The sequence below is a fragment of the Chiloscyllium plagiosum genome, unplaced genomic scaffold, assembly GCF_037043375.1.
Source record: "Chiloscyllium plagiosum isolate Xiang-an unplaced genomic scaffold, Cpla_swu_hap1 HiC_scaffold_31, whole genome shotgun sequence".
In the NCBI taxonomy this organism is placed as follows: Eukaryota; Metazoa; Chordata; class Chondrichthyes; order Orectolobiformes; family Hemiscylliidae; genus Chiloscyllium; species Chiloscyllium plagiosum.
In genome coordinates this window covers 5,740,878-5,765,257 of record NW_028270169.1, presented here as the reverse complement: position 1 = coordinate 5,765,257, position 24,380 = coordinate 5,740,878, and the positions used below count along the sequence as shown (strand labels likewise).

The following is a 24,380-nucleotide window of genomic DNA, read 5'->3' as shown; positions in this document are numbered from 1 at the left end:
TATAACACTGGGGTACAGTACTGGTGGGGACGGGCCAGTCACTGTATAACACTGGGGGACAGTACTGGTGGGGACAGGTCTGTCGCTGTTTAACCCTGGAGGACAGTACTGGTGGGGACAGGTCTGTCGCTGTGTAACACTGGGGTACTGTCCTCCAGGGTTAAACAGCGACAGACCTGTCCCCACCAGTACTGTACCCCAGTGTTATACAGCGACAGACCTGTCCACACCAGTACTGTACCCTTGAGGTATACAGCGACAGACCTGTCCCCACCAGTACTGTACCCCAGTGTTATACAGTAACAGACCTGTCCCCACCAGTACTGTACCCCAGTGTTATACAGTGACAGACCTGTCCCCACCAGTACTGTACCCCAGTGTTAAACAGCAACAGACCTGTCCCCACCAGTACTGTACCCCAGTGTTATACAGTAACAGACCTGTCCCCACCAGTACTGTACCCCAGTGTTAAACAGCAACAGACCTGTCCCCACCAGTACTGTACCCCAGTGTTATACAGTGACAGACCTGTCCCCACCAGTACTGTACCCCAGTGTTAAACAGCAACAGACCTGTCCCCACCAGTACTGTACCCCAGTGTTATACAGTAACAGACCTGTCCCCACCAGTACTGTACCCCAGTGTTAAACAGCAACAGACCTGTCCCCACCAGTACTGTACCCCAGTGTTATACAGCGACAGACCTGTCCACACCAGTACTGTGCCCTAGTGGTATACCGCGACAGACCTGTCCCCACCAGTACTGTCCTCCAGGGTTAAACAGCGACAGACCTGTCCCCACCAGTACTGTACCCCAGTGTTATACAGTAACAGACCTGTCCCCACCAGTACTGTACCCCAGTGTTAAACAGCAACAGACCTGTCCCCACCAGTACTGTACCCCAGTGTTATACAGTAACAGACCTGTCCCCACCAGTACTGTCCCACAGTATTGTACAGTGACAGACCTGTCCCCACCAGTACTGTACCCCAGTGTGATACGCTGACAGACCTGTCCAAACCAGTACTGTCCCCTAGTGGTATACAGCGGCAGACCTGTCCCCACCGGTACTGTCCCCCAGTGTTATACAGTGACTGGCCCGTACCCACCAGTACTGTACCCCAGTGTTATACAGCGACAGACCTGTCCCCACCAGTACTGTTCCCCAGTGTTATACAGTGACAGACCTGTCCCCACCGGTACTGTCCCCCAGTGTTATACAGCGACAGACCTGTCCCCACCGGTACTGTCCCCTAGTGGTATACAGCGACAGACCTGTCCACACCAGCACTGTCCCCTAGAGGTATACAGCGACAGACCTGTCCCCCACCAGTACTGTTCCCCAGTGTTATACAGCGACAGACCTGTCCCCACCAGTACTGTCCCCCAGTGTTATACAGTGACTGGCCCGTCCCCACCAGTACTGTACCCCAGTGTTATACAGCGACAGACCTGTCCACACCAGCACTGTCCCCTAGAGGTATACAGCGACAGACCTGTCCCCCACCAGTACTGTACCCCAGTGTTATACAGCGACAGACCTGTCCCCACCAGTACTGTTCCCCAGTGTTATACAGCGACAGACCTGTCCCCACCAGTACTGTCCCCCAGTGTTATACAGTGACTGGCCCGTCCCCACCAGTACTGTACCCCAGTGTTATACAGCGACAGACCTGTCCCCACCAGTACTGTTCCCCAGTGTTATACAGTGACAGACCTGTCCCCACCGGTACTGTCCCCCAGTGTTATACAGCGACAGACCTGTCCCCACCGGTACTGTCCCCTAGTGGTATACAGCGACAGACCTGTCCACACCAGCACTGTCCCCTAGAGGTATACAGCGACAGACCTGTCCCCCACCAGTACTGTCCCCTAGTGGTATACAGCGACAGACCTGTCCCCACCAGTACTGTACCCTAGTGGTATACAGCGACAGACCTGTCCCAACCAGTACTGTACCCTAGTGTTATACAGTGACAGACCTGTCCCCACCGGTACTGTCCCCCAGTGTTATACAGTGACAGACCTGTCCCCACCAGTGCTGTACCCCAGTGTTATACAGTGACAGACCTGTCCCCACCAGTACTGCACCCCAGTGTTATACAGCGACAGACCTGTCCCCACCAGTACTGCACCCCAGTGGTTATACAGCGACAGACCTGTCCCCACCAGTACTGTCCCCCAGTGTTATACAGCGACAGACCTGTCCCCACCAGTACTGTCCCCCAGTGTTATACAGCGACAGACCTGTCCCCACCAGTACTGTACCCTAGAGGTATACAGCGACAGACCTGTCCCCACCAGTACTGTACCCTAGTGTTATACAGCGACAGACCTGTCCCCACCAGTGCTGTACCCCAGTGTTATACAGTGACAGACCTGTCCCCACCAGTACTGCACCCCAGTGTTATACAGCGACAGACCTGTCCCCACCAGTACTGCACCCCAGTGGTTATACAGCGACAGACCTGTCCCCACCAGTACTGACCCCCAGTGTTATACAGCGACAGACCTGTCCCCACCAGTACTGTACCCTAGTGTTATACAGCGACAGACCTGTCCCCACCAGTACTGTACCACAGTGTGATACGCTGACAGACCTGTCCCCACCAATACTGTCCCCCAGGGTTATACTGCGACCGACATGTCCGTACCAGATGATGGGATCTCTAGTTTACCTTGAGCTCCAAAACAATCCCATACAAAAGAAATATCAAACACAAAGATCAGAGATCTGGGAAGCAACATCCTGAGGGTTTGACAGTGCCAGGAAGTGAGGGGGGGGGGGGGGGCAGGGGTTGATCAAGAGTTGAGGATAAGCGTGGGGTAACAGAGGGGAGGGAAGGTGGAGCAGAAAGACAGCATGGGAAAACACAGGCAAGGAGAAGACAGACATATTCTCACATTCTTTCAGCGAGGGAGTGAGGCGGGGAATGTAGAGAGAGAGAAAGAGAGAGAGGGGGAGGGTGCGAGGATGGACAGAATGAGGCAATGCACATTAGTGACAGTGATTGAGAAACGACCTTTTCCGACAGCAATCAGGAGAGGGACAGACAGATGGACACATTATCTAATGTCCTGCCCCTGACAGCCTGTAAGATGGAGCAGGTCATAGTCGAAGCCCCTGAAGAGACTGGGATCAGGATTGATTGGAGTCGAGGGTTCATCGTTGGAAAGATGAAGTTTCAGGGGCAGCTTCTGCAGTGATTCCGGATCAAAGGACAGACCGTGGAAGGAACGGTGCTCACTGAACACATCGAGATGGTGTAAACGGAGCTGAGGGTCTCTACACAGAAGCTGCAAGAGAAGCAGAGAGAGGGTGAGACGGAGGGCAGCCCCAGTGTGGCCGCACATCCACCTTCTCTCCTCCCCCTCCCTGACCAGTCCTCACCATATGGAGCAGCTGTGTGATACCGTCGAGGGCACCAGCAGGCAATTCAGCTGGAGGGGCGGTGCAGACAGAATTCCTCAAGTTTATATTTCACCCTCCCCACAGCCAGGGAAAACACTGATTCAGTGAGCCAGCTGCCAGTGTTCTGTTGCCCTGCTCTTGCTTTGAGTGAGGGTCAGAGCCAGAGGGGGTGTCAGTGACACACAGGGTGCAGTGGATGGGAGACTGGGAGAGGAGAGGGGATCACCGTGAGGGCTGGGTCTGCACTGAGAATGGAAGAGGAGGATTACCAAAGGAAGATGGTGGTGAGTGTGACCTACCTCTGTGAGCAGGAAACTGAGGGCCTGGCTGACAACGCAGGATGGTGGCTTCATGTCTGTGCGCTCCACACTCAGCAGCATCGAGGTGTGATCACACTGTGGCTCAACTGGAAACTGAGGGTCAGACACAGAAACCAAGTCAGCACCAAAACCCCACAGGCTACCACTCCAGGCCAGCAGCAACACCGCACTCTGACTCCAAACACAACCCTGACCAGGCAATGGGGGAGGGGGGCGTGGAAACAGGGAGTGGGATAGAGAGGGAGCAGGATGGGGAGGGAGTGGGTTGGGGATGGGGATGGGGATGGGGGACAGAGCCTGAGCAGGGGTAAATGCTGCTCAGCTCAGAGTCTGAGGTACAGGAAGGTTTGTTAACCCATCCATCCATGTTCCCTCCCTCTCTCCCAAACCAAGCCCCAGCCCTTGGCTACCACCTTCCTCAGTTTCTCTCCCATCCCCCCACCCCCAACATCTCCCCCACAGCCCTCCCCCCTCCCAGGCACCCTCCAAAGGCCCCCCATCTACCACCAACACACCACCCCATCCGGCACACCCCCATCTCCCCCACACCCTTCACCATTTCCCCTGCCCCCTCCCAGGATACGCCACCCCCCCACCAACCTCCATCCTCCCCACACACCCCCAACCACCACCCCCGCCGGGCCCCTCATTCCCCCCCCAGTCTCCCCCCACCGTCCCAGGGACTCTCCCTATCTCCCCCCCACACTCTCCCAGCCCCCGAAGGGAGTTCGGTCCCTCAAGGCTCAGCCAGTGGTGAGGCAGTGTCCGATCCTCTGAGTAACAAAGCCAGAATCTCTGACTGACAATGCCCTCGGAGGCCCAGGCTGTACTCTCAGCCTGGAACACCACACTGCCACGTTGTTACCTTGCCAATGAGCAGAGCGAAGAGGAGGACTCCGAGGGACCACCAGTCAGCTGCATGGCCGTACGGACCACCCTGTAATACCTCAGGAGCTGTGAACCAGTAACAGGTCAGGTATCAGCAACTCGAGAAACTACTGTGAGGATCCGAAATCAACACGGCCCACTTACCCAGAGCTGTACGGTAAAACACTCTGTCAATACCGAGACAAATCCAGCCCAAAATTCCCTCTTGTTCCTGTTACTATCTCCCTGTTCTCCATCCCCACACCCTCCAATTACAGTTTGACCCCGATATTTCCTTCAATAACCACCAGCTCCGGTCGGACCTCAACAACAGTCCTGCAGCAGGTATCCCTGATCACCAGAGACCCGTCCTGGACCCAGGCCCAGGCCCAGGCCCAGGCCCAGGCCCAGGACCAGGACCCAGGCCCCAGGCCCAGGCCCCAGGCCCAGGCCCCAGGCCCCAGGCCCAGGACCCAGGCCCCAGGCCCCGACCCGGGACCCCGACCCAGACCACCCTGTGGCCTGAACCCGACACCCCTCCCCCACCACTCCAGGCTGGTGCCCTTACCCATGTACTGCATGGTTCCACAGATGGTGTAAGCCCTCTCTCCCCGACACAGTCTGCGGCTAAAGCCAAAATCCGTCAACTTGAGGTGACCTGAGAGACAGAGAGAGAGAGAGAGAGAGAGAGAAAGAAAGGGGGGGGGGGTGCAGAGTGGGACAGAGAAAGAGGGGGGAGAAAGAGAGAGTGTGACAGAGACAGCAACAGAGTGGGAGAGACAAGGAGAGGGAGAAATAGAGCGAGACAGATACAGAGAAAGAGGGGTGGAGAAGCGAGACAGGGAGGGGGAGAGCGAGGCAGGGAGGGGGAGAGCGAGGCAGGGAGGGGGAGAGCGAGGCAGGGAGGGGGAGAGCGAGGCAGGGAGGGGGAGAGCGAGGCAGGGAGGGGGAGAGCGAGGCAGGGAGGGGGAGAGCGAGGCAGGGAGGGGGAGAGCGAGGCAGGGAGGGGGAGAGCGAGGCAGGGAGGGGCAGAGCGAGGCAGGGAGGGGCAGAGCGAGGCAGGGAGGGGGAGAGCGAGGCAGGGAGGGGGAGAGCGAGGCAGGGAGGGGCAGAGCGAGGCAGGGAGGGGCAGAGCGAGGCAGGGAGGGGGAGAGCGAGGCAGGGAGGGGGAGAGCGAGGCAGGGAGGGGGAGAGCGAGGCAGGGAGGGGGAGAGCGAGGCAGGGAGGGGGAGAGCGAGGCAGGGAGGGGGAGAGCGAGGCAGGGAGGGGGAGAGCGAGGCAGGGAGGGGGAGAGCGAGGCAGGGAGGGGGAGAGCGAGGCAGGGAGGGGGAGAGCGAGGCAGGGAGGGGGAGAGCGAGGCAGGGAGGGGGAGAGCGAGGCAGGGAGGGGGAGAGCGAGGCAGGGAGGGGGAGAGCGAGGCAGGGAGGGGGAGAGCGAGGCAGGGAGGGGGAGAGCGAGGCAGGGAGGGGGAGAGCGAGGCAGGGAGGGGGAGAGCGAGGCAGGGAGGGGGAGAGCGAGGCAGGGAGGGGGAGAGCGAGGCAGGGAGGGGGAGAGCGAGGCAGGGAGGGGGAGAGCGAGGCAGGGAGGGGGAGAGCGAGACAGAGAGGGGGAGAGGGAGACAGAGAGGGGGAGAGGGAGACAGAGAGGGGGAGAGGGAGACAGAGAGGGGGAGAGCGAGACAGAGAGGGGGAGAGGGAGAAAGAGGAGAGATGATTAAATGTCAGTTTCATGAAATACTCATCAACTGAACATATCAATTTATTGCTATAGAACTGATTTGATTTAAAAAAAGGTTGTTGCTTTTGTCCTGAACCTAAACTTCCTGAAGCCTACTCTCCGCAGCCCTGTGCTTCCCTCAGAGCAGACAGTGTTCCCATTGGTGGGAGGCTCGAACACTAGAGGGGCAGAGGTTGAAGGTCATCGGCACAGGGAGCAATGTGAATAAACGTTCTCACAGAGCGACTGGTCAGGTTCTGAACTGCTCTGCCCAAGTGACTGCTGGAGGCTCTGGAGACTGAACTGGACCATTATCTCGAGGTTGTTGGTAAAAGGAAGGGATGTGAGATGAGGAGAGTTACTCTCACTGAGGTACAGTCCAGAAAAGACAGATCAAATGGCTTCTCTCTGTGCTGGAACTATTGTGTGATTCTAACAACAATTTGTATTCCTCTAGCGCCTTGAATGGAATAAACTCCAAGGAGCTAGACAAGAGCGATAACGAAGTAAATGTTGACACTGAGCCAAACAGACAGATATTCGGGGATATTGATGACAGAAGGAGATTGAAGGAATAACTGAATGAAGGGAAGAGAGGCTGAGAGGTGGAGAGGATTAGGGAGGGAATACCTGAGTTTGGGGCCTAGGCAGCTGAAGGTGAAGACACTGACAGCAAAGTGATTACAACGAGGGCTGTGTGAGAGGCTGAATGAGAGAAGCACAGGTATCTTTGAGGGACTGGAGGAGATGAGAGAGAAAAATAGGGAGGGACAAAGTTCTGGAATGAATAGAAAACGATCAGGAAGGTATTCAGAGTACAGGTTGCTCAGTTGCAGTTTCTGTTACACCTTGCCATTTCCCCAGAGGACGGTAGGTCTGTTCCCTCCTCAGACTGAGGGTCACCACACCCCAGCCCAGGGGAAAGGTCGAGAAGGTGGGACCTCCATGGTGGCCTCTGGTTTCTATTTTATAATGCTCTGTTATACCTGCCCACTACAGCCAGTGACGTATCACAGCATTGGGAGTGAAATCAATCTGAAAACTCCTGCTTACCTCGTTCATTCAGAAGAACATTCTCCATCTGTAAAGGGGCAAAGTTCAAAGTTTAACGTCTGAGCCCTGAACAGGTAAGTGCACCAAAACATCAAAGGCGCTCAATCTGATGCTGACACATTCAGAGACCCTGGGCACAGAGGGACATCATTCAGACCAGCCCTCCCTCCTATAACCTTCAACTTGCAAATCCCTTATCACCTGCCTATTTCTCACATACTCGTTCATTCATCAGATGTGGGTGTCACTGGCTGGGCCCAGAATTTACTGCCCTATCCCTACTTGCCCCTTGAGAAGGTGGGGGTGAGCTGCCTTCTTGAACCGCTGCAGTCCATGTGCTGTGAGCTGACCCACAATGTCCTGAGGGAGAGAATTCCAGGATTCTGACCCAGCGACAGTGAAGGAACGGTGATATATTTCCAAGTCAGGATGGTGAGGGGCTCGGAGGGGACCTTGCAGGGGGTGGTGGTCCCATGTACCTGCTGCCCCTGTCCTTCTCGATGGAAGTGGATGTGGGTTTGGAAGGTGCTGTCTGAGGATCTTTGGTGAATTTCTGCAGTAAATCTTGTAGATGGTACACACTGCTGCTACTGAGTGTCGGTGGGGGAGGGAGTGGGTGTTTGGGGATGTGGTGCCAGTCAAGCGGCTGCTTTGTCCTGGATGGTGTCAAGCTCCTTGAGTGTTGTTGTAGCTGTCCCCATCCAGGGCAAGTGGGGAGTATTCCATCACACTCCTGCCTTGTGCCTTGTAGATGGTGGACAGGGTACCTGCGGTCTGACTCATCTCCAACCTATAGTGTAGCCCCTACAGCTTGGACCCTGCAGTGACGTGACAATGAACAGAGAGAACTCCTACCTTCACATCCCGGTGAATAACACCGAAATCGTGGAGGAATCCTACAGATGAAGATAAAAATAAACAAAATATTTAGAGCCAACAGAAACAGGGAACTTGCATTTCTCTCATACATTTCATCACCTCAGGGCATGTCAAAGTGCACTAAAACCCAATGCAATGCTTTTGAAGTGCAGAAAATGTTGGAACACAGGATGTGCAGTAACCAACGGTGCTCAACCACATACCACAGAAAACACTCTGATAATGTGAAGGTAAACTGTTACTGTGGCATCGATAAAGGGATACTTACAGTACTGACCCTGAGTGCAGCACTCACTCAGCACTGACCCTCCGATAGTGCGGCGCTCCCTCAGCACTGACCTTCCGACAGTGCCCACTCCCTTAGCGCTGACCCTCCGACACTCCCGCAGCACTGACCCTCCGACAGTGCGGCGCTCCCGCAGCACTGACCCTCCGACAGTGCGGCGCTCCCGCAGCACTGACCCTCCGACAGTGCGGCGCTCCCGCAGCACCGACCCTCCGACAGTGCGGCGCTCCCGCAGCACCGACCCTCCGACAGTGCGGCGCTCCCGCAGCACTGACCCTCCGACAGTGCGGCGCTCCCGCAACACTGACCCTCCGACAGTGCGGCGCTCCCGCAGCACTGACCCTCCGATACTGCGGCGCTCCCGCAGCACTGACCCTCCGACAGTGCGGCGCTGCCGCAGCACTGACCCTCTGACAGTGCGGCGCTCCCTCAGCACTGACCCTCCGACAGTCCGGCGCTCCCTCAGCACTGACCCTCCGACAGTGTGGCGCTCCCGCAGCACTGACCCTCCGACAGTGCGACACTCCCTCAGCACTGACCCTCCGACAGTGCCCACTCCCTCAGCACTGACCCTCCGACAGTGCGGCGCTGCCGCAGCACTGACCCTCTGACAGTGCGGCGCTCCCTCAGCACTGACCCTCCGACAGTCCGGCGCTCCCGCAGCACTGACCCTCCGACAGTACGGCGCTGCCGCAGCACTGACCCTCTGACAGTGCGGCGCTTCCTCAGCACTGACCCTCCGACAGTCCGGCGCTCCCGCAGCACTGACCCTCCGACAGTGCGACACTCCCTCAGCACTGACCCTCCAACAGTGTGGCAATTCCTCAGCACTGACCCTCCAGGTTGTGGGTTGGCTTCTCTCACGCGGTGACATATGAATGTAGCTGAGGTGACCCCCCGTGCACTCACCGATAGCGGAACCTAACTCGGCTGCAAACACTCGCACTGTGTCCTCTTCCAGTGGGTGACAGCCTCTCCAGAGCATGTTGAGATCTCCAGCGCTGTGGTAATCAAACACTACAGGACCAATCAGAGGGAGAACAGTCACTGCCAGTGGACATAAAATGGACAGGGCAGCTGAACGTTCAGCCTGTCACAGAATCACCACCAGATATTTCAGGAATCACTCCGGGCTGGGATCTCACTCACACAAACCACAGCAGAATGGAATCCAACCCTCATTTCGATTTGTTAGATGTCCCTGGCTTCTGAGCACACTTTGTCTTTTTTCTGGTGAAAAATGTGAGGATAAAGCTAGCTCAGCACAGACAGCAAAGTTCACAACCTCAGTACTGTCTTCGATCTGCCAAAGAGACAAACTGCAGAACATCATCGTATCTCAATACAATGACATTGAGGGGTACTTTGGGCCTTTGTTCCATAAAGAAAATTTGAGACAGAGATGCCGAGTGGTCTGCTCAAAGCAGGAAGGTAAAGAGCTGGTGAGGCCATGATTTATTTCCTTATTAAGTTGAAACAATAGAAGCAGCCTGAATGGGTGGGATCAAGTTCCCACAGAACTGGGGTTTTTAGTTTTACCTTTCTGCAGTTGCTGGGGTCTTGATGCTGGATGTGGAAGCTCTAATTCCTCTCTCTGTTACCGAAAAAGCTGGGGTTGTCTTGCTAGAACTGCATGTGAGACAATCTCTTGTACTGAATTTGTCTTTGCTCAGGGCGTGTTTATTGGATGTTACCATATTGGAACAGTTCACAATAGTTAATAATATATGTTATTTTGTTAAGCATTTTGATAGAATTACAGTTATGCCAATTATTTTGTTTTTATTTGTCTGTATTTTAACTGTGGTATAAAAATAAAGGGTATTTTGCTTACAGTCAAGTTATTGACCAATTGAATTGCATCTGGAATGCAACACCTTACACTTACCTTTAAAATAAGAAAAACATTAAGACCTAGGTTATCTATTTAATATCTTTTCCCCAGAATGGGGGAGTCCACAATTAGAGAGCATAGGTTTAAGGTGAGAGTGGAAAGATTTAAAAGGGACCACAGAAGGTGGTACGTGTATGGAATGAGCTGCCAGAGGAAGTGGTGGAGGCTGGTACAATTACAGCATTTAAAAGGCACCTGGATGGGTATATGAATAGGAAGGGTTTGGAGGGATATAGGCCGGGTGCTGGCAGGTGGGACTAGATTGGGTTGGGATATCTGGTCGGCATGGACTAGCTGGATGGAAGGGTCTGTTTCTGGGCTACACAGCTCGATGACTATATTTGAGGGGTTTGTTCTGATCCAGAACAAAAGCAAAGGAAGCCATTTCGCCCAATTAATCAGTGCTGGCTTTACTGGAGAGTACTTTAGTCAGTGTCTCTTCTCTGTCTTTCCCCATGCACATGTACCTATTTCTCTGTTAAATATTCCTCCAATTCCCTCTGTTGCTGCCAGTGATTGTGCTTTAACCAGCTCATCGGATAGTATTTTCCAAATTGTATAAAGACGTTTATTCTCATCTCATTTCAGTTTTTTTTAGCTGGTCACTATAAAAGCTGTGCCCTGTCTGGTTATCACCACCCATTTAGTAGACACCCTGACAAAACCCTTTGTGATATTAGATACCGCGACGATATTTCTTTGTCTCAGCCTTCTCTCCTGAGCGCTACCCTCATCTCTCTGGAAACCCAGCATCCCTGGAACCACTTCTCTCTGCCCCTTCCCAAAAGCCTCTTCCTTTCTCAGACTCGGAATCTTTCCCCTCCATTCTCCTTCCTGGTGCCAGAGATGCAGGAACAAGCCAGCTATTGGGCCCTTGCCCAGCCACCTGCTGCCCTCTCCTTGCCTCACTTTGTTTCAACATTATTTAATTTTAGCTTCTTCCAGATGCTGTCATTCCCTCTTGCAGATATCAGGCTCCTCCTCTGCAGGAGGTTTGTCTGCAGCACCCCATGCTAAGTGAGGGCTGAGCGTAGCCATGTACGCATACCTGCACATACATGTATGCAAAGACATGTATGTACACACACACACACACAGACACACCTATGCCACCCAGACTGCACGCGCACACACACGTCTTCTCTCCTCACCATTGTGAATAAGCTCCAGTTCTGAATTCCTCCTCATTATAACAGAAAAGGAGGACATTCTGCCCCTTCAAGTGTGTTTGCCCATTCCATGAGAACTTGACTGACCTGAATCTATACATCTGGCTTTGCCCCATATCACACAATGACTTTGTTTAGCAGAATCCTATCAATCACAGATTTAAAATGAACCATTAATCACTGCTTGAGGATGAGAGTTCCACATTTCTATCATATGCTGTGTGTAGAAATCTTTCGTTACTTTACCCCCGACATCTGGCTCTAATTTGTAGACACTACCACCTACGTCCCAGACTCCCCAGTCAGAAACAGTTCCTGTCTATCTAACACAACAAACCCTCACATTCCTGATATTGTCAAACAAGTGAGCCTTTAACCTTCAAAATGCCAAGGAATACCACAATAGTTTGTGCAATCCTTGAGTGAACCTGCCCCTCCCCCCACACTTTCTCACAGTACACTCCAGACCCTAACCCCTCGAGTGAACCTCCCTCCCCCCACACTCTCAGACAGTGCACTCCAGACCCTAACCCCTTGAGTGAACCTGCCCCTCCCCCCACACTCTCAGACAGTACACTCCAGACCCTAACCCCTAGAGTGACCCTCCCCCTCCCCCCACATTCTCAGACCGTACACTCCAGACCCTAACCCCTAGAGTGAACCTCCCCCTCCCCCACACTCTCATACAGTAAATACCAGACCCTAACCCCTCAAGTGAACCTCTCCCCCCAACACTGACAGTGCATTCCAGATCCTAACCCGAGTGAACCTGTCTCCCTCCACACACTCAGATAGTACACTCCAGACCTTAACCCCTCTAGTGAATCTCCCCCCCCCCACACCCTCACAGTACACTCGATCCTAACCCCTCAAGTGAACCTGCCCCCCACACTCTCAGACAGTACACTCCAAACCCTAACCTTTCGAGTGAACCTGCCTCCCCAAGGGGTTATGGTCTGGAGTGTACTGTCTGAGAGTGTGGGGGAAGGCAGGATCACTCCAGTTTAAGGATGGTCTGTATTGCTGTGACTCCAAAACTGATCCAGCCCCTCTCAATCCTACTCCTTCAGAAGTGGAGCCTGTTGGAGAGGGTTCATGTTATCCACAATGATACTAGAGAGAGGGGGAGGAGGTGTGTGTTTGGAACAGATTGTGTAAACTGGCAGGAGCAACAGTAGGAGCTGGGAGCCTACAGGCCAGTAGCTACACACAGCACAATTAAATACAAGCAGACTGGCCTGGGGGGGGGGGGGGGGGCAGGGGGTGGGGAGGATGGGACCCTCTGCTGCGTTTGGTGAACTCACTAATGAAGAGTAGGCGTGAGGTCTGCCAGCATTCCCGTAAGCCCTGGACAAACGGATGGTGGACCTGCTTCTGGGGAGGAGAACGAGAAAGAAACATGTCCACAAATAGCTCTTGAGGCACATTCACCTTGTGGGGGTGGGGGTGGGGGTGGGGGTCGGGGTGGGGGTTGGGCAAGTCCAGCTGAAGCATCAGCAGGATGCTCCGACAGGAGTTACAGGGTGGGAGCAAGGATCACAGGGGCAGCAGGAGATGGGTTAGAGAACCTCAGCTTTTACAAAAGTAATTCAGCTCATTCTGGGAGCTCCAAATGGTCCCCAACCTTCCTGGGGGGGACACAGTTCTAGTGTTCCAGTCTGCTTTGTGAGCATATATTAGGGGGACATTTACAAGTGATTAGAGTTTTAGTTAGTTGCGTTATTTGTGCCAATGGTTTATATCTGTTTGTTTGTAGCTATAGTCGAATTGCTCATTATAAATTATAATTCTTATTGCGTACAGAAACTTGGTCTGTCTTGCTATCAAGCTTGGACTGAATGTTACGTAAATTGGGGAACAGTGCATATCTTTTACAAAAACCTAACTTCTGGTATGACGCTGGGAACAGCCTGGTTACATTTACAGTTTGTCACTGCAATCAGATGTAACAGAGGGATGAACGGTGTGGTGGGGAACTAGATGGGAACAGAGCGAGGTGCTGTAAGGTGGAAAAGTGATGAGATCCAAATGCAGAAAGAGGGAGTGATGATGATGACGTGATCAGTTTATCTACAGTGTGCACTACGTACAGGATGCTCTGCAGAAATTCACTAGGACTTCTTAAACAGCACCTTCCAAACACATGATCACTTCCATCGAGAAGGACAAGGGGCAGCAGATACATGGGAACACCATCCCCTGCAAGTTCCCCTCCCAAGCCCCTCACCGTCCTGACTTGGAAATATATCGCCGTTCCTTCACTGTTGCTGGGTCAAAGTCCGGGAATTCCCTCCCTAAGTACATTGTGGGTCAACCCACAGCACACGGACTGCAGCGGTTCAAGAAGGCAGCTGACCCCCACCTTCTCAAGGGGCAACTAGGGATGGGGTAATAAATGCTGGGCCCAGCCAGTGACACCCACATCCCAGAAGTGAACGAAAGAGTTGCCCAGCCAGTCCTCCCCCACCCCATCCCCTCGCTTCCCTCAATCATGGGAGTAGCCACTGCTGTGTGGAGGAGATACAGACCGTGGGGGGGTGGGGGGGGGGCAGTACAGGGAGTGGGAGTGGGGACAGTGTGGTGACCCGGTGTGGGGTTGGGGGGGGGGGGGGGTAGGTGGTGAAGAGGGATTGCGGATGCAGGTGGGGGGGGTTTGAGGGGCAATGCCGTACACACTGATTGGACGAGGCCTCCTTACCTGAAGAGTGACTCCCTCTTTACACTGCTGCAGCATTTGCTGTCGAAGTATTTCTGTCTTCAGCAGTACCTGTGGGGAAAGCACAGCTTACAGGGTGACCGAGAACAAAAACATCATTCATTACATCGAGACCACATCTGAAACAATCAATCCACAGCAGACTGTGACTAAAGTCAGTGAAAAGTTTCAACATGCAATCCATCCCGGTTCCAGAACTGTTAAACTCATTCCAAAACCAAATCAGGAGGCTGGAGTGAGTCACTGCACACAAGGACACTTCAAGGGTGAAGGACATCATACAGACTGTGTAGAGGGAGCTTTACACTGTATCTAACCCCGTGCTGTCCCTGTCCTGTGCAAGTCTTGGGAGTGTTTGATAAGGGGAGCTTTACTCTGTATCTAACCCCGTGCTGTCCCTGTCCTGTGCAAGTCTTGGGAGTGTTTGATAAGGGGAGCTTTACTCTGTATCTAACCCCGTGCTGTCCCTGTCCTGGGAGTGTGAGATGGGGGACAGTGTAAAGGGAGCTTTACTCTGTATCTAACCCCGTGCTGTCCCTGTCCTGGGAGTGTTTGATGGGGACAGTGTAGAGGGAGCTTTACTCTGGATCTAACCCCGTGCTGTCCCTGTCCTGGGAGTGTTTGATGGGGACAGTGTAGAGGGAGCTTTACTCTGTATCTAACCCCGTGCTGTCCCTGTCCTGGGAGTGTTTGATGGGGACAGTGTAGAGGGAGCTTTACTCTGTATCTAACCCCGTGCTGTCCCTGTCCTGGGAGTGTTTGATGGGGGACAGTGTAGAGGGAGCTTTACTCTGTATCTAACCCCGTGCTGTCCCTGTCCTGGGAGTGTTTGATGGGGACAGTGTAGAGGGAGCTTTACTCTGTATCTAACCCCGTGCTGTCCCTGTCCTGGGAGTGTTTGATGGGGACAGTGTAAAGGGAGCTTTACTCTGTATCTAACCCCGTGCTGTCCCTGTCCTGGGAGAGTTTGATGGGGACAGTGTAGAGGGAACTTTACTCTGTATCTAACCCTGTGCTGTCCCTGTCCTGGGAGTGTTTGATGGGGACAGTGTAGAGGGAGCTTTACTCTGTATCTAACCCCATGCTGTCCCTGTCCTGGGTGTGTTTGATGGGGACAGTGTAGAGGGAGCTTTACTCTGTATCTAACCCCGTGCTGTCCCTGTCCTGGGTGTGTTTGATGGGGACAGTGTAGAGGGAGCTTTACTCTGTATCTAACCCGGTGCTGTCCCTGTCCTGAGAGTGTTTGATGGGGGGACAGTGTAGAGGGAGCTTTACTCTGTATCTAACCCGGTGCTGTCCCTGTCCTGGGAGTGTTTGATGTAGATGGAGCTTTACTCTGTATCTAACCCCGTGCTGTCCCTGTCCTGGGAGTGTTTGATGGGGGACAGGGTAGAGGGAGCTTTACTCTGTATCTAACCCCGTGCTGTCCCTGTCCTGGGAGTGTTTGATGGGGGACAGTGTAGAGAGAGCTTTACTCTGTGTCTAACCCCGTGCTGTCCCTGTCCTGGGAGTGTTTGATGGGGGACAGTGTAGATGGAGCTTTACTCTGTGTCTAACCCGGTGCTGTCCCTGTCCTGGGAGTGGTTGATGTAGAGGGAGGTTTACTCTGTGTCTAACCCCGTGCTGTCCCTGTCCTGGGGGGGTTACCATAGAATCCCTAGTGTGGGGACAGGCCATTTGACCCAAGAAGGCCACGACAACCCTCTGAAGAGCAACTCTCCCAGACCTGTTTCCCTACCCAATTACTCTACATATCCCCTGACCAATGCGCCTAACCTACACATCCCAGAACACTACGGCCAATTTAGCATGGCCAATTCACCTGAGCTGCACATCTTTGGACTGTGGTAGGAAACCGGAGCACCCGGAGGAAACCCACGCAGGATGTGCAAACTTCACACAGCCCGTCGCTCAAGGCAGGTATCAAACCCGGGTCCCTGGTGCTGGGAGGCAGCAGTGCTAACCACTGAGCCGCCCAGTCGTTTATATAAACCACAATGCCAAGGTCCCCAGCCTCAATGCTGTGGGACCCCGATGTTTTTAATACTGTTGTATGAACCTGTATCGATAATTACCTTGAGAGCGTAGGTCTGCTCATCGGTCCTTTTACAGACTTTCAGAATCGGTCCAATGGAGCCTTTGGTGATGAGCTCAATGTCCTGAGCAGGAGAGACACAAACAACATTTAGTGACCCAGAGTGTCTGATGCCATCTTGTGGAGGGGTTGGAAACTGGGAGCTGCACATCGGTTTGGATTGAATTTCTTTTCAAAACTGGAAATTTCCCTCAAGTCGAACTCTGTTGTTGATGACTGATTGATAAGTGATCAACTGCCCAATTGATCAATAATGCCATCATGCTTGTAACATTTCAATATACAAAACTCAAGAAGCCTGACACTACTGGGACAAACCAGCCTGCTGACTGGCAGGCATCACATTCCTGATGAAGGGCTTATGCCTGAAACATCAACTCTCCTGCTCCTTGGGTGCTACCTGACTGGCTGTGCTTTTCCAGCACCGCACTATTTGCATCTGATTGGCTCCTTCAACAGTCAGTACCTGTGCAACAAACACACCGGAGCAGCAGCGTGAACTATCTACACAACGTACTGCAGCAGTTCCCCACAGTTCCTATTACAACTTATGGAAATTGCAGTCAGAGAATTGATGCATTTTTGATGTATTTGGGTAAATAAAATGATCCCAGAACTGGGAGAGCATCTAGTGGCCAGAGCTTGAAACTACACCGTGATGTTTACACCCCATATATCTCGTGTAAAAGTCATCCCTAATATATCGTATTATAAACCTCTTACAAAGGAAACTGCATATTCCCATTATCCCACTTAAATGAAATACCATTCATTCATTCATTCATATCGGTAACTCTACTCATTGCCCTCTGTTTACTATTATTGCATCTCTATTCATTCACTCATAACTCTACTTAGGCCACTTGGCTCACGACAACATTCATTCATTCAGACCGGTACTAAGTCTATTTGTACCTAGCGCATTTTATTCACTATACATCCAAGAAATAATATCATTCACAAGTTAATCATTTTAATTGTGCCATTATACCCGAATTAAAGAGAAATATATTAGTTACATGTATCTTTAATTCTTTAACAAATTTGTTAACGTTGCTGAGGTTCATAACAAAAGAGAGGAAATGGGAGGGAAACGGAAGAACTTGGCTGGAAAGTTTAAGACGCTTACACATTCAGATTTTAATAAATGTCTCATTTTAAGTGTGCCATTATACCAGGCCGTGACCATGTTGAAGAGTGTGATTTTTACAGGATTTCAAAGAATCTTTGACATGTTCAATTTTCATTCCGGTGTGTATAAATAACATTTACTCCCAGTAATGTATAAATATATAAATGTATAAATAACATTTACTCCCAGTAATGTATAAATATATAAATGTATAAATAACATTTACTCCCAGTAATGTATAAATATATAAATGTATAAATAACATTTACTCCCAGTAATGTATAAATATATAAATGTATAAATAAATGTATAAATAACATTTACTCCCAGTAATGTATAAATATATAAATAAAGGTATAAATAACATTTACTCCCAGTAACCCACTCCGGTTTCTCTTGGTTTACATCTGGTTTACACCTTTACCGTAATTTACAGAGGTACCTCGATTATCTGAAGGACAAGGGCGGGGATTATTTTGTTCGGATAATCAAATTCCAGATAACACAGTTGAGCCGAGATTCGGAACCTTGTAATCTTGCCAGATAACATGATATTTGGTTAATCGAAGTTCCTCTGCATTGTGTTTTTCTTCTTTACCTGGGATTAGTTATGCGATCAAATTGACTTCTGGTAACAATATGGTATTTCAAGCATGAATTTCAGACCCTCAAAACTAGTGCCCAGGTATTAGTTGACCCTATAAATTGAACCTTTAAATGTTGTAATTGTACCAGCCTCCACCACTTCCTCTGGCAGCTCATTCCACACACGCACCACCCTCTGTGCAAAGAGGTTGCCTCTTAGGTCTCTTATAAATCTTTCCCCTCTCATCCTAAACTTATGCCCTCTGGTTTGGAACTCACCTACCTGAGAGAAAATATTCACACTACCCATGTCCCTCTTTTTTTTTCAGTCTCTTTTTCACCAAAACCTCAATTTCTCTAGTCATCCAGCATTCTCTACACCTACCAGCCTGGCCCTTCACCCTAACAGGAGCATTTTGCCTCTGGCCTCTTGTTATCTCATTTTTGAAGGCTCCCCGTTTCCCAACCTTGCTACAATTTAGAACTTTAACTTTTTGATAGAAAAGTTAAATGGAATTTATTTCCACAGGAAGTTACAATGATGATTGGTCTGGATATGTGACCACAAATCATGTCAAAGGGAATTTTGTTCAAGCAGTTTGTTTAATAAAAACAGAAAGACATTGAGAGACACGGTTTTCTTCCCTAAAAAGACAAAAACTTTGATCAATATAATTTTGAGTAAATATTATTAAACTGCAGACAAAGCTGATAGGAGGTTTGAAATCTTCATGGAAAGATACCTGGAATTCCTGCTCCAGCCGCTGTGATCGGAAGGTGAATACTGGAAAGAAGAGAGAGATGAATTGGGGGAACGGCCACTCCGTGTTTCTGGAGATGTTGGACTGGGCCCGATCCCTGAGGATCTTCCGTGGTAGTGCAGACTTCTTCTGAGCTCTTTGAAACATGTCCAGGGGGCACAGGCTGGACAGGGAGGAACCCACTCTGGACAAAACGCTCTTCCATTTTGAGATGGACGCACAATTTTCAGTGGCACTCCCTCCCTACAATGTGAACCAGTGAGAAACAGAGGTGATGGGAGTTAGGGAAATGGACAGACCATACTAACTCTCAGAGAGGAAGACTGTAAGTCACCAGACAGTCAATAACAGCAAAGTACTGTGGATGTTGGAAGCTGGACATTCTTCACTTCCTGCAGCAATTAATGTTTTGATTTCAGCTAAATTACAGACTCAGTAAGCAGTGAGGAAGCATAAGGGATATTGTTGTTTATTTACAGCAATAAAGAAGTTTTGCTGCAACTGCACATGGATTTGTTGGAATTGCAGATGTGTTCTCTTCCTGTGGTTTCACACACACCAACTTCTGCAAACTGTGGAAGTTTATTAAAGCTTGTACAAGATAGGTGACCCCCCCCACCCTACAAGCACACTAGGTTGAGTCAAAGTGAGGCTCTGAACACAGAAAGCACATCTCCTTTATATAGATCAGTTGCAATGCTTGCAGATGCTCTGGCCACTCCACTACAGTCACATGCCACTTAAGACAACCCCCGTCACTCAGTCACATGTTACTCCAGGGACAATGTCAGGATGAGATCATATTCCGAGATAATGCAAATGCTAATGTGCTAATCCTGGAGAACACTTATGCAGGAGATTTCCTGATTCAGTAACCAAGAGAGAAAATACTGGAAAATCTCAGCAGGTCTGGCAGCATCTGTAAAGAGAGAAAAGAGCCGACATTTTGAGTCTAACTGACCCTGGTTTCAGATTCCAGCATCCGCAGTAATTTGCTTTTATTCCTGATTCAGTGCTTTCCCAAGACAATACAGGTGTGACATACCCCTGGCCAGAAAGCAACACATTTTTAAGCTCTGATCTCCAGCATCTGCAGTCCTCACTTTCTCCCAGAAAGCACTTCTGAATGGAAGAGATTGAATTGATAGTTTAACTTGACAATAGCAGGGGAGTAACATCTAAATGAAATGTAAATTACAATGGATACCTATCCGCATTCTCTCATGGCTTTCACCCCCACCCAAAGACAATGCATTAATATTACATTACTGTCCAGAGAGATAGTCCCATTTAACCTTATATCATTACAGATGGAACATGATCTCAGGATAAAAAGGGGCAGCCACTTCAGGTGGGGATGAAAAGGGGACAGGGTCACAGGAAGAAGGTTCTGGGGGCGATAGCGGGACTACCCTGACAGAGAGCCAGCACCAGCACGTCGGGCAGAACCGCCGCAGCCCATAATGGGGGGCGGGGCCATTGGTCTGGGCGGGGTCTTCGAGGATGTGGGCGGGGCTTGGGACATATGGGCAGGACCGACAGGGTGTGGGCGGGGCCCGGTTGGGTAACGGAGGGGCCAATCAGGGAGGAGGGGCCAATCAGGGAGGTGGCGTGGCCAATCAGGGGGAGGGGCCAATCAGGGAGGAGGGGCCAATCAGGGAGGTGGCGGGGCCAATCAGGGGGAGGGGCCAATCAGGGAGGAGGCGGGGCCAATCAGGGGGTACGACGGGGGGCGTGGCCGGGAAAACATGGGCGGGTCCGTAGAGGGCCGTCCTGTCGGGAGCCGGGGTCTCTCACCGGAGGGTTGGGGGGAATAGACCGCTTACCCGGGCCGCAGTCCGTCCACTGGCCATCACCCGGGTCCCCCCGACCGCGGGTTTCTCACATAACCCGCATCGGAGAGCCCTGAATCTAGGCCGGGCGCCGATAACCTTCCCGCTGCACGCTGGAGGACCTGTATCCCGCTGCACGCTGGGATGCTGGAGGACCAGTCTCCCACTGCACGCTGGGATGCTGGAGGACCAGTCTCCCGCAGCACGCTGGGATGCTGGAGGACCAGTCTCCCGCAGCACGTTGGGATGCTGGAGGACCAGTCTCCCACTGCACGCTGGGATACTGGAGGACTCAGGTGTTGCTGCAGGACGGGTCATGTGATGAAACGTACAGGTTTTAAGAGGGACGAACTGCATTTTGGTGGCGCCGTCGTCACTAACAGGATGTCTCAAAATATTGTTTCTACTTACGGAGGTTTTGAAGTGGAGTCACCGGAAATTCAAACACAAATAAATGCACAGAAAGATCCCGCTGTGATAAATAAGCAGGAAATCTATGTTAGTGTTTGGGAAGCGTCACCCTATTCTTCACAGGGACAAAATAAGGCCATTCAGCCCATTGAATCTGTGCTATCAGTGATTACGACCATGTCTGGTCTGATTATGCCTTCAATCTGTAGGTCATAATGTTGACAAATCCATCCTACAATACTGTATCATCAATGACTCGCTGCCCTCTAGGGTAGAAAGCTCCAAAGATCAGTGACCCACTAAGAGAAAAAAACACTCTTTCTCATCTCCATTTCAAACGGGAGGCTTGTTATTTTTTAATGGAGGCCCTTTGAACTAGATTCCTCAAAGAGGGGGAAACATCTTCTCCGCATCATCCCTACCAGGTCCCCTACAATAGATTGCCTCTCATCGTTCTGAGCTCCACTCAATAAAAACCCAACCTTCTCACCTTTCGTCAGAGGACAAACACTTCCTTGCAGGAATCCAGAAAGTTAACCTTCTCTTCACTGTATCTTATGGGTGGCTATCCCTCCTATACACAGAACTTCAGCTCCCGTCCCACCTCTGCCCTGTACGTTTGTAGCAAGACTTCTCAGTAGTACTTTTGTGTCCAACTGCCATAATAAAAGTCAAAGTTAAAAACCACACAACACCAGGTTATAGTCTAACAGGTTTATTTAGAAGTACATGTTTTTGGAGTGCTGTTCTTTTGTTCACCATTCCATCTACCTTCCTATTGACTTGTTGGACCTGCATACTAATTTTAATTATTCATGCACAAGCACTTAGCAGCCTCCTTCATTAAAATAATCTGCAAAATTTCAATTACTGCCAAAATTAACAATTTTGATTTTTCACATTGTGCACTATCTAATATTGTGTCAACTCAATTAATCAATTCTTTGCAGGTGCTTTGTATCCTCTTCACAACTTGCTTTCCTATCTATTGGCAATTTATCAACAATGCAATCAAGGCAACAGGGACTAATCCTTGCGATATTCCACTTGATTCAGTTTCCCATCTTAAAAGTGATCATTTTGTCCTGTTTCTTATTGGTTGCTTCAGACTAATGTATATAACTTCCCTCACACACTGACCCTCTCTGGGGTACAGTCACAGACTCTCACTGGGATACAGTCCCTCACACATACTGATTCTCACTGGAGAACAGTCCCACACACACTGACTCTCACTGGGGCACAGTCCCGCACACACTGATTCACTAGGGTACAGTCCTGCACATACTGACCCTCGCTAGGGTACAGTCCCACATGCACTGACCCTCACTGGGGGTGCAGGATCCCACACATACTGACCCTCACTGGGGCGTGGGGTCCCACACACACTGACCCTCACTGGGGAGTGGGGTCCCACACACACACACATTGATCCTCACTGGGGCACAGTCCCATACACACTGACTCTTACTGGGATATGGTGGCACACATGACTGGCTCTCACTGTTGGACAGCTCCCACACACACTGACTCTCACAGGGGTACAGGGTCCCATACATTGTGAATAGGGTTGCTGACCTTCTAATCTGATATTGTGTGAATGGAAGATGGCCTAAACTCTGGAAATAAATGATGGTAATATAGGTTACGAGTGAATGGTAGAGATCAGCACAAACAGTGGGAATATGGTTTGACAAGTTAGCAATTTCTAACCAAATGCTCCGTGCTGTTCGGTATCTGATATCAATCTGAGATGAATCTCACTGCCTTAGGCTCCTCTCAATAATCCAGCAGCTCCTTTATTACAAATGTGATTGTCTGTCCAAGCCTCTTCAATGTCCTGTGGTCAAATACAAATCTTCCTGTCTTTCATTACTTAAAAGTTTAATAATTATGCTTTCCAAACTGAAATTTTTTTACATATGATTTCTGTTAGTATAGGTGCCAGAGTATGCCACCTCTGTGTGAATGGATTTATCTTCACCTCAATGTGCTACTGACAATTTGCAATTGATATCTCTTGAAGTCCTTTGACTGGAGAAAATGGCTTTTCGTTCTTTGCTGTTCATCAAAATCCAAAGTAATTTAAATCTCCTCTCAGCTTTTCCTGCTGCAATAGAAATAGGCTACAGAATCTCAGAATGGGTCCAGCACAGCCAGCAACTCAGCCCATCATCTTGGTGGTCACTTCCTGTATCGCCTCAAAAACTCCGCAAATTCTTCCTTTTCAGATTATATCAAATTCCCTTTGGAAAGCCTTTCAGGCAGCATGTTCCACTGAAAACATTTATCCTTGTAACACCATTACTTAAATTGTCAATTAACTTAAATCTGTGCCTACTCATTGTTGATTCTTCTGCTAGTGTGATCAGCTTTGTCCAAACCCTCCATGATATCTGTCAAATGAATCTCCTCTCAACTTTCTCTGAGGAAAACTTCTAACTTGAGCAGAAAAGTTCTAACTTCTGAAGTTCTCTATGTAACTGAAGCTACTCATCCCTGGACTCCTTCTTGTGAATCTTTTCTGCACTCTCTAATGTCCTCACATCTTTCCTGAAGTGGTGCCTGAAACAGGACACTGTGCTGCAACCGAGGCTGGACCGGTGTTTTATCCAGCTTTAATATCATCACAGTTTACCCATATCGGGCCTTGATTCCCATTAAGTTTGTATTTGTTTGAACTAGGCTCATTCTGTTAAAATTGACCAGGCTAATGCAAGCAATTACAGGTGTAAGCACAAATTAAATTGTTTTCAAATTGAGTTTGCATGATTTTCTTCACTAATTTGAAGGTAAATCATCACAAATGTGGAATCTCTCGTTGTTCATAAGACTTGCCAATTGAGAAAATGAGATTTCTGCAGTTGTGTTCATCTGTAACTGTTCCTGAAGACCATCTTCACAGTAACCTTTACTGTTATGTTAAAGACACTTCTGAACACAGTACAAAACATTTTCCACAATGGCAAACATTTACTTTACAAAGATATATACCAACGAAATGGTTCGATATAGCTCTGTGAAGACATAGAGTAATACAGCATGGAAACAAACCCCTTCGGAGAAAGTGAGGTCTGCAGATGCTGGAGATCAGAGCTGAAAATGTGTTGCTGGAAAAGCGCAGTAGGTCAGGCAGCATCCAAGGAGCAGGAGAATCGACGTTTCGGGCATAAGCCCTTCTTCAGGAATGAGGAGAGTGTGCCAAGCAGGCTAAGATAAAAGGTAGGGAGGAGGGACTTGGGGGAGGGGCG

General features: G+C 50.4%; 1 protein-coding gene across 1 annotated transcript; it reads right to left on the bottom strand.

Annotated features, from left to right (window-relative positions):
* Window positions 1–177: 177 nt before the first annotated feature.
* On the bottom strand, window positions 178–20,977 carry LOC122563856 (ribosomal protein S6 kinase-related protein-like). The gene is made up of 12 exons (XM_087977163.1): window positions 20,713–20,977; window positions 18,869–19,129; window positions 16,389–16,472; window positions 14,296–14,364; window positions 12,902–12,971; window positions 9,444–9,551; window positions 8,225–8,265; window positions 7,370–7,397; window positions 5,169–5,258; window positions 4,599–4,687; window positions 3,713–3,826; window positions 178–3,298 (listed from the first exon to the last, which is right to left on the bottom strand). Exons 1-12 carry the CDS (start codon window positions 20,737–20,739, stop codon window positions 3,068–3,070), a joined length of 1,212 nt encoding a protein of 403 aa, XP_087833289.1. The 5' UTR covers window positions 20,740–20,977; the 3' UTR covers window positions 178–3,067.
* Between the last annotated feature and the right edge of the window lie 3,403 nt (window positions 20,978–24,380).

What these genes read in the sequence shown, in the direction of transcription:
- LOC122563856 (XM_087977163.1), bottom strand. Translation starts at nt 20,739, where the DNA reads ATGGCCAGTGGACGGACTGCGGCCCGG. An exon ending in GTGGACGGACTGCGGCCCGG is followed by an intron (nt 19,130 to 20,712) that starts GTAAGCGGTCTA and finishes TTCACATTGTAG; the next exon opens with GGAGGGAGTGCCACTGAAAA. An exon ending in GGCTGGAGCAGGAATTCCAG is followed by an intron (nt 16,473 to 18,868) that starts GTATCTTTCCAT and finishes TCTCCTGCTCAG; the next exon opens with GACATTGAGCTCATCACCAA.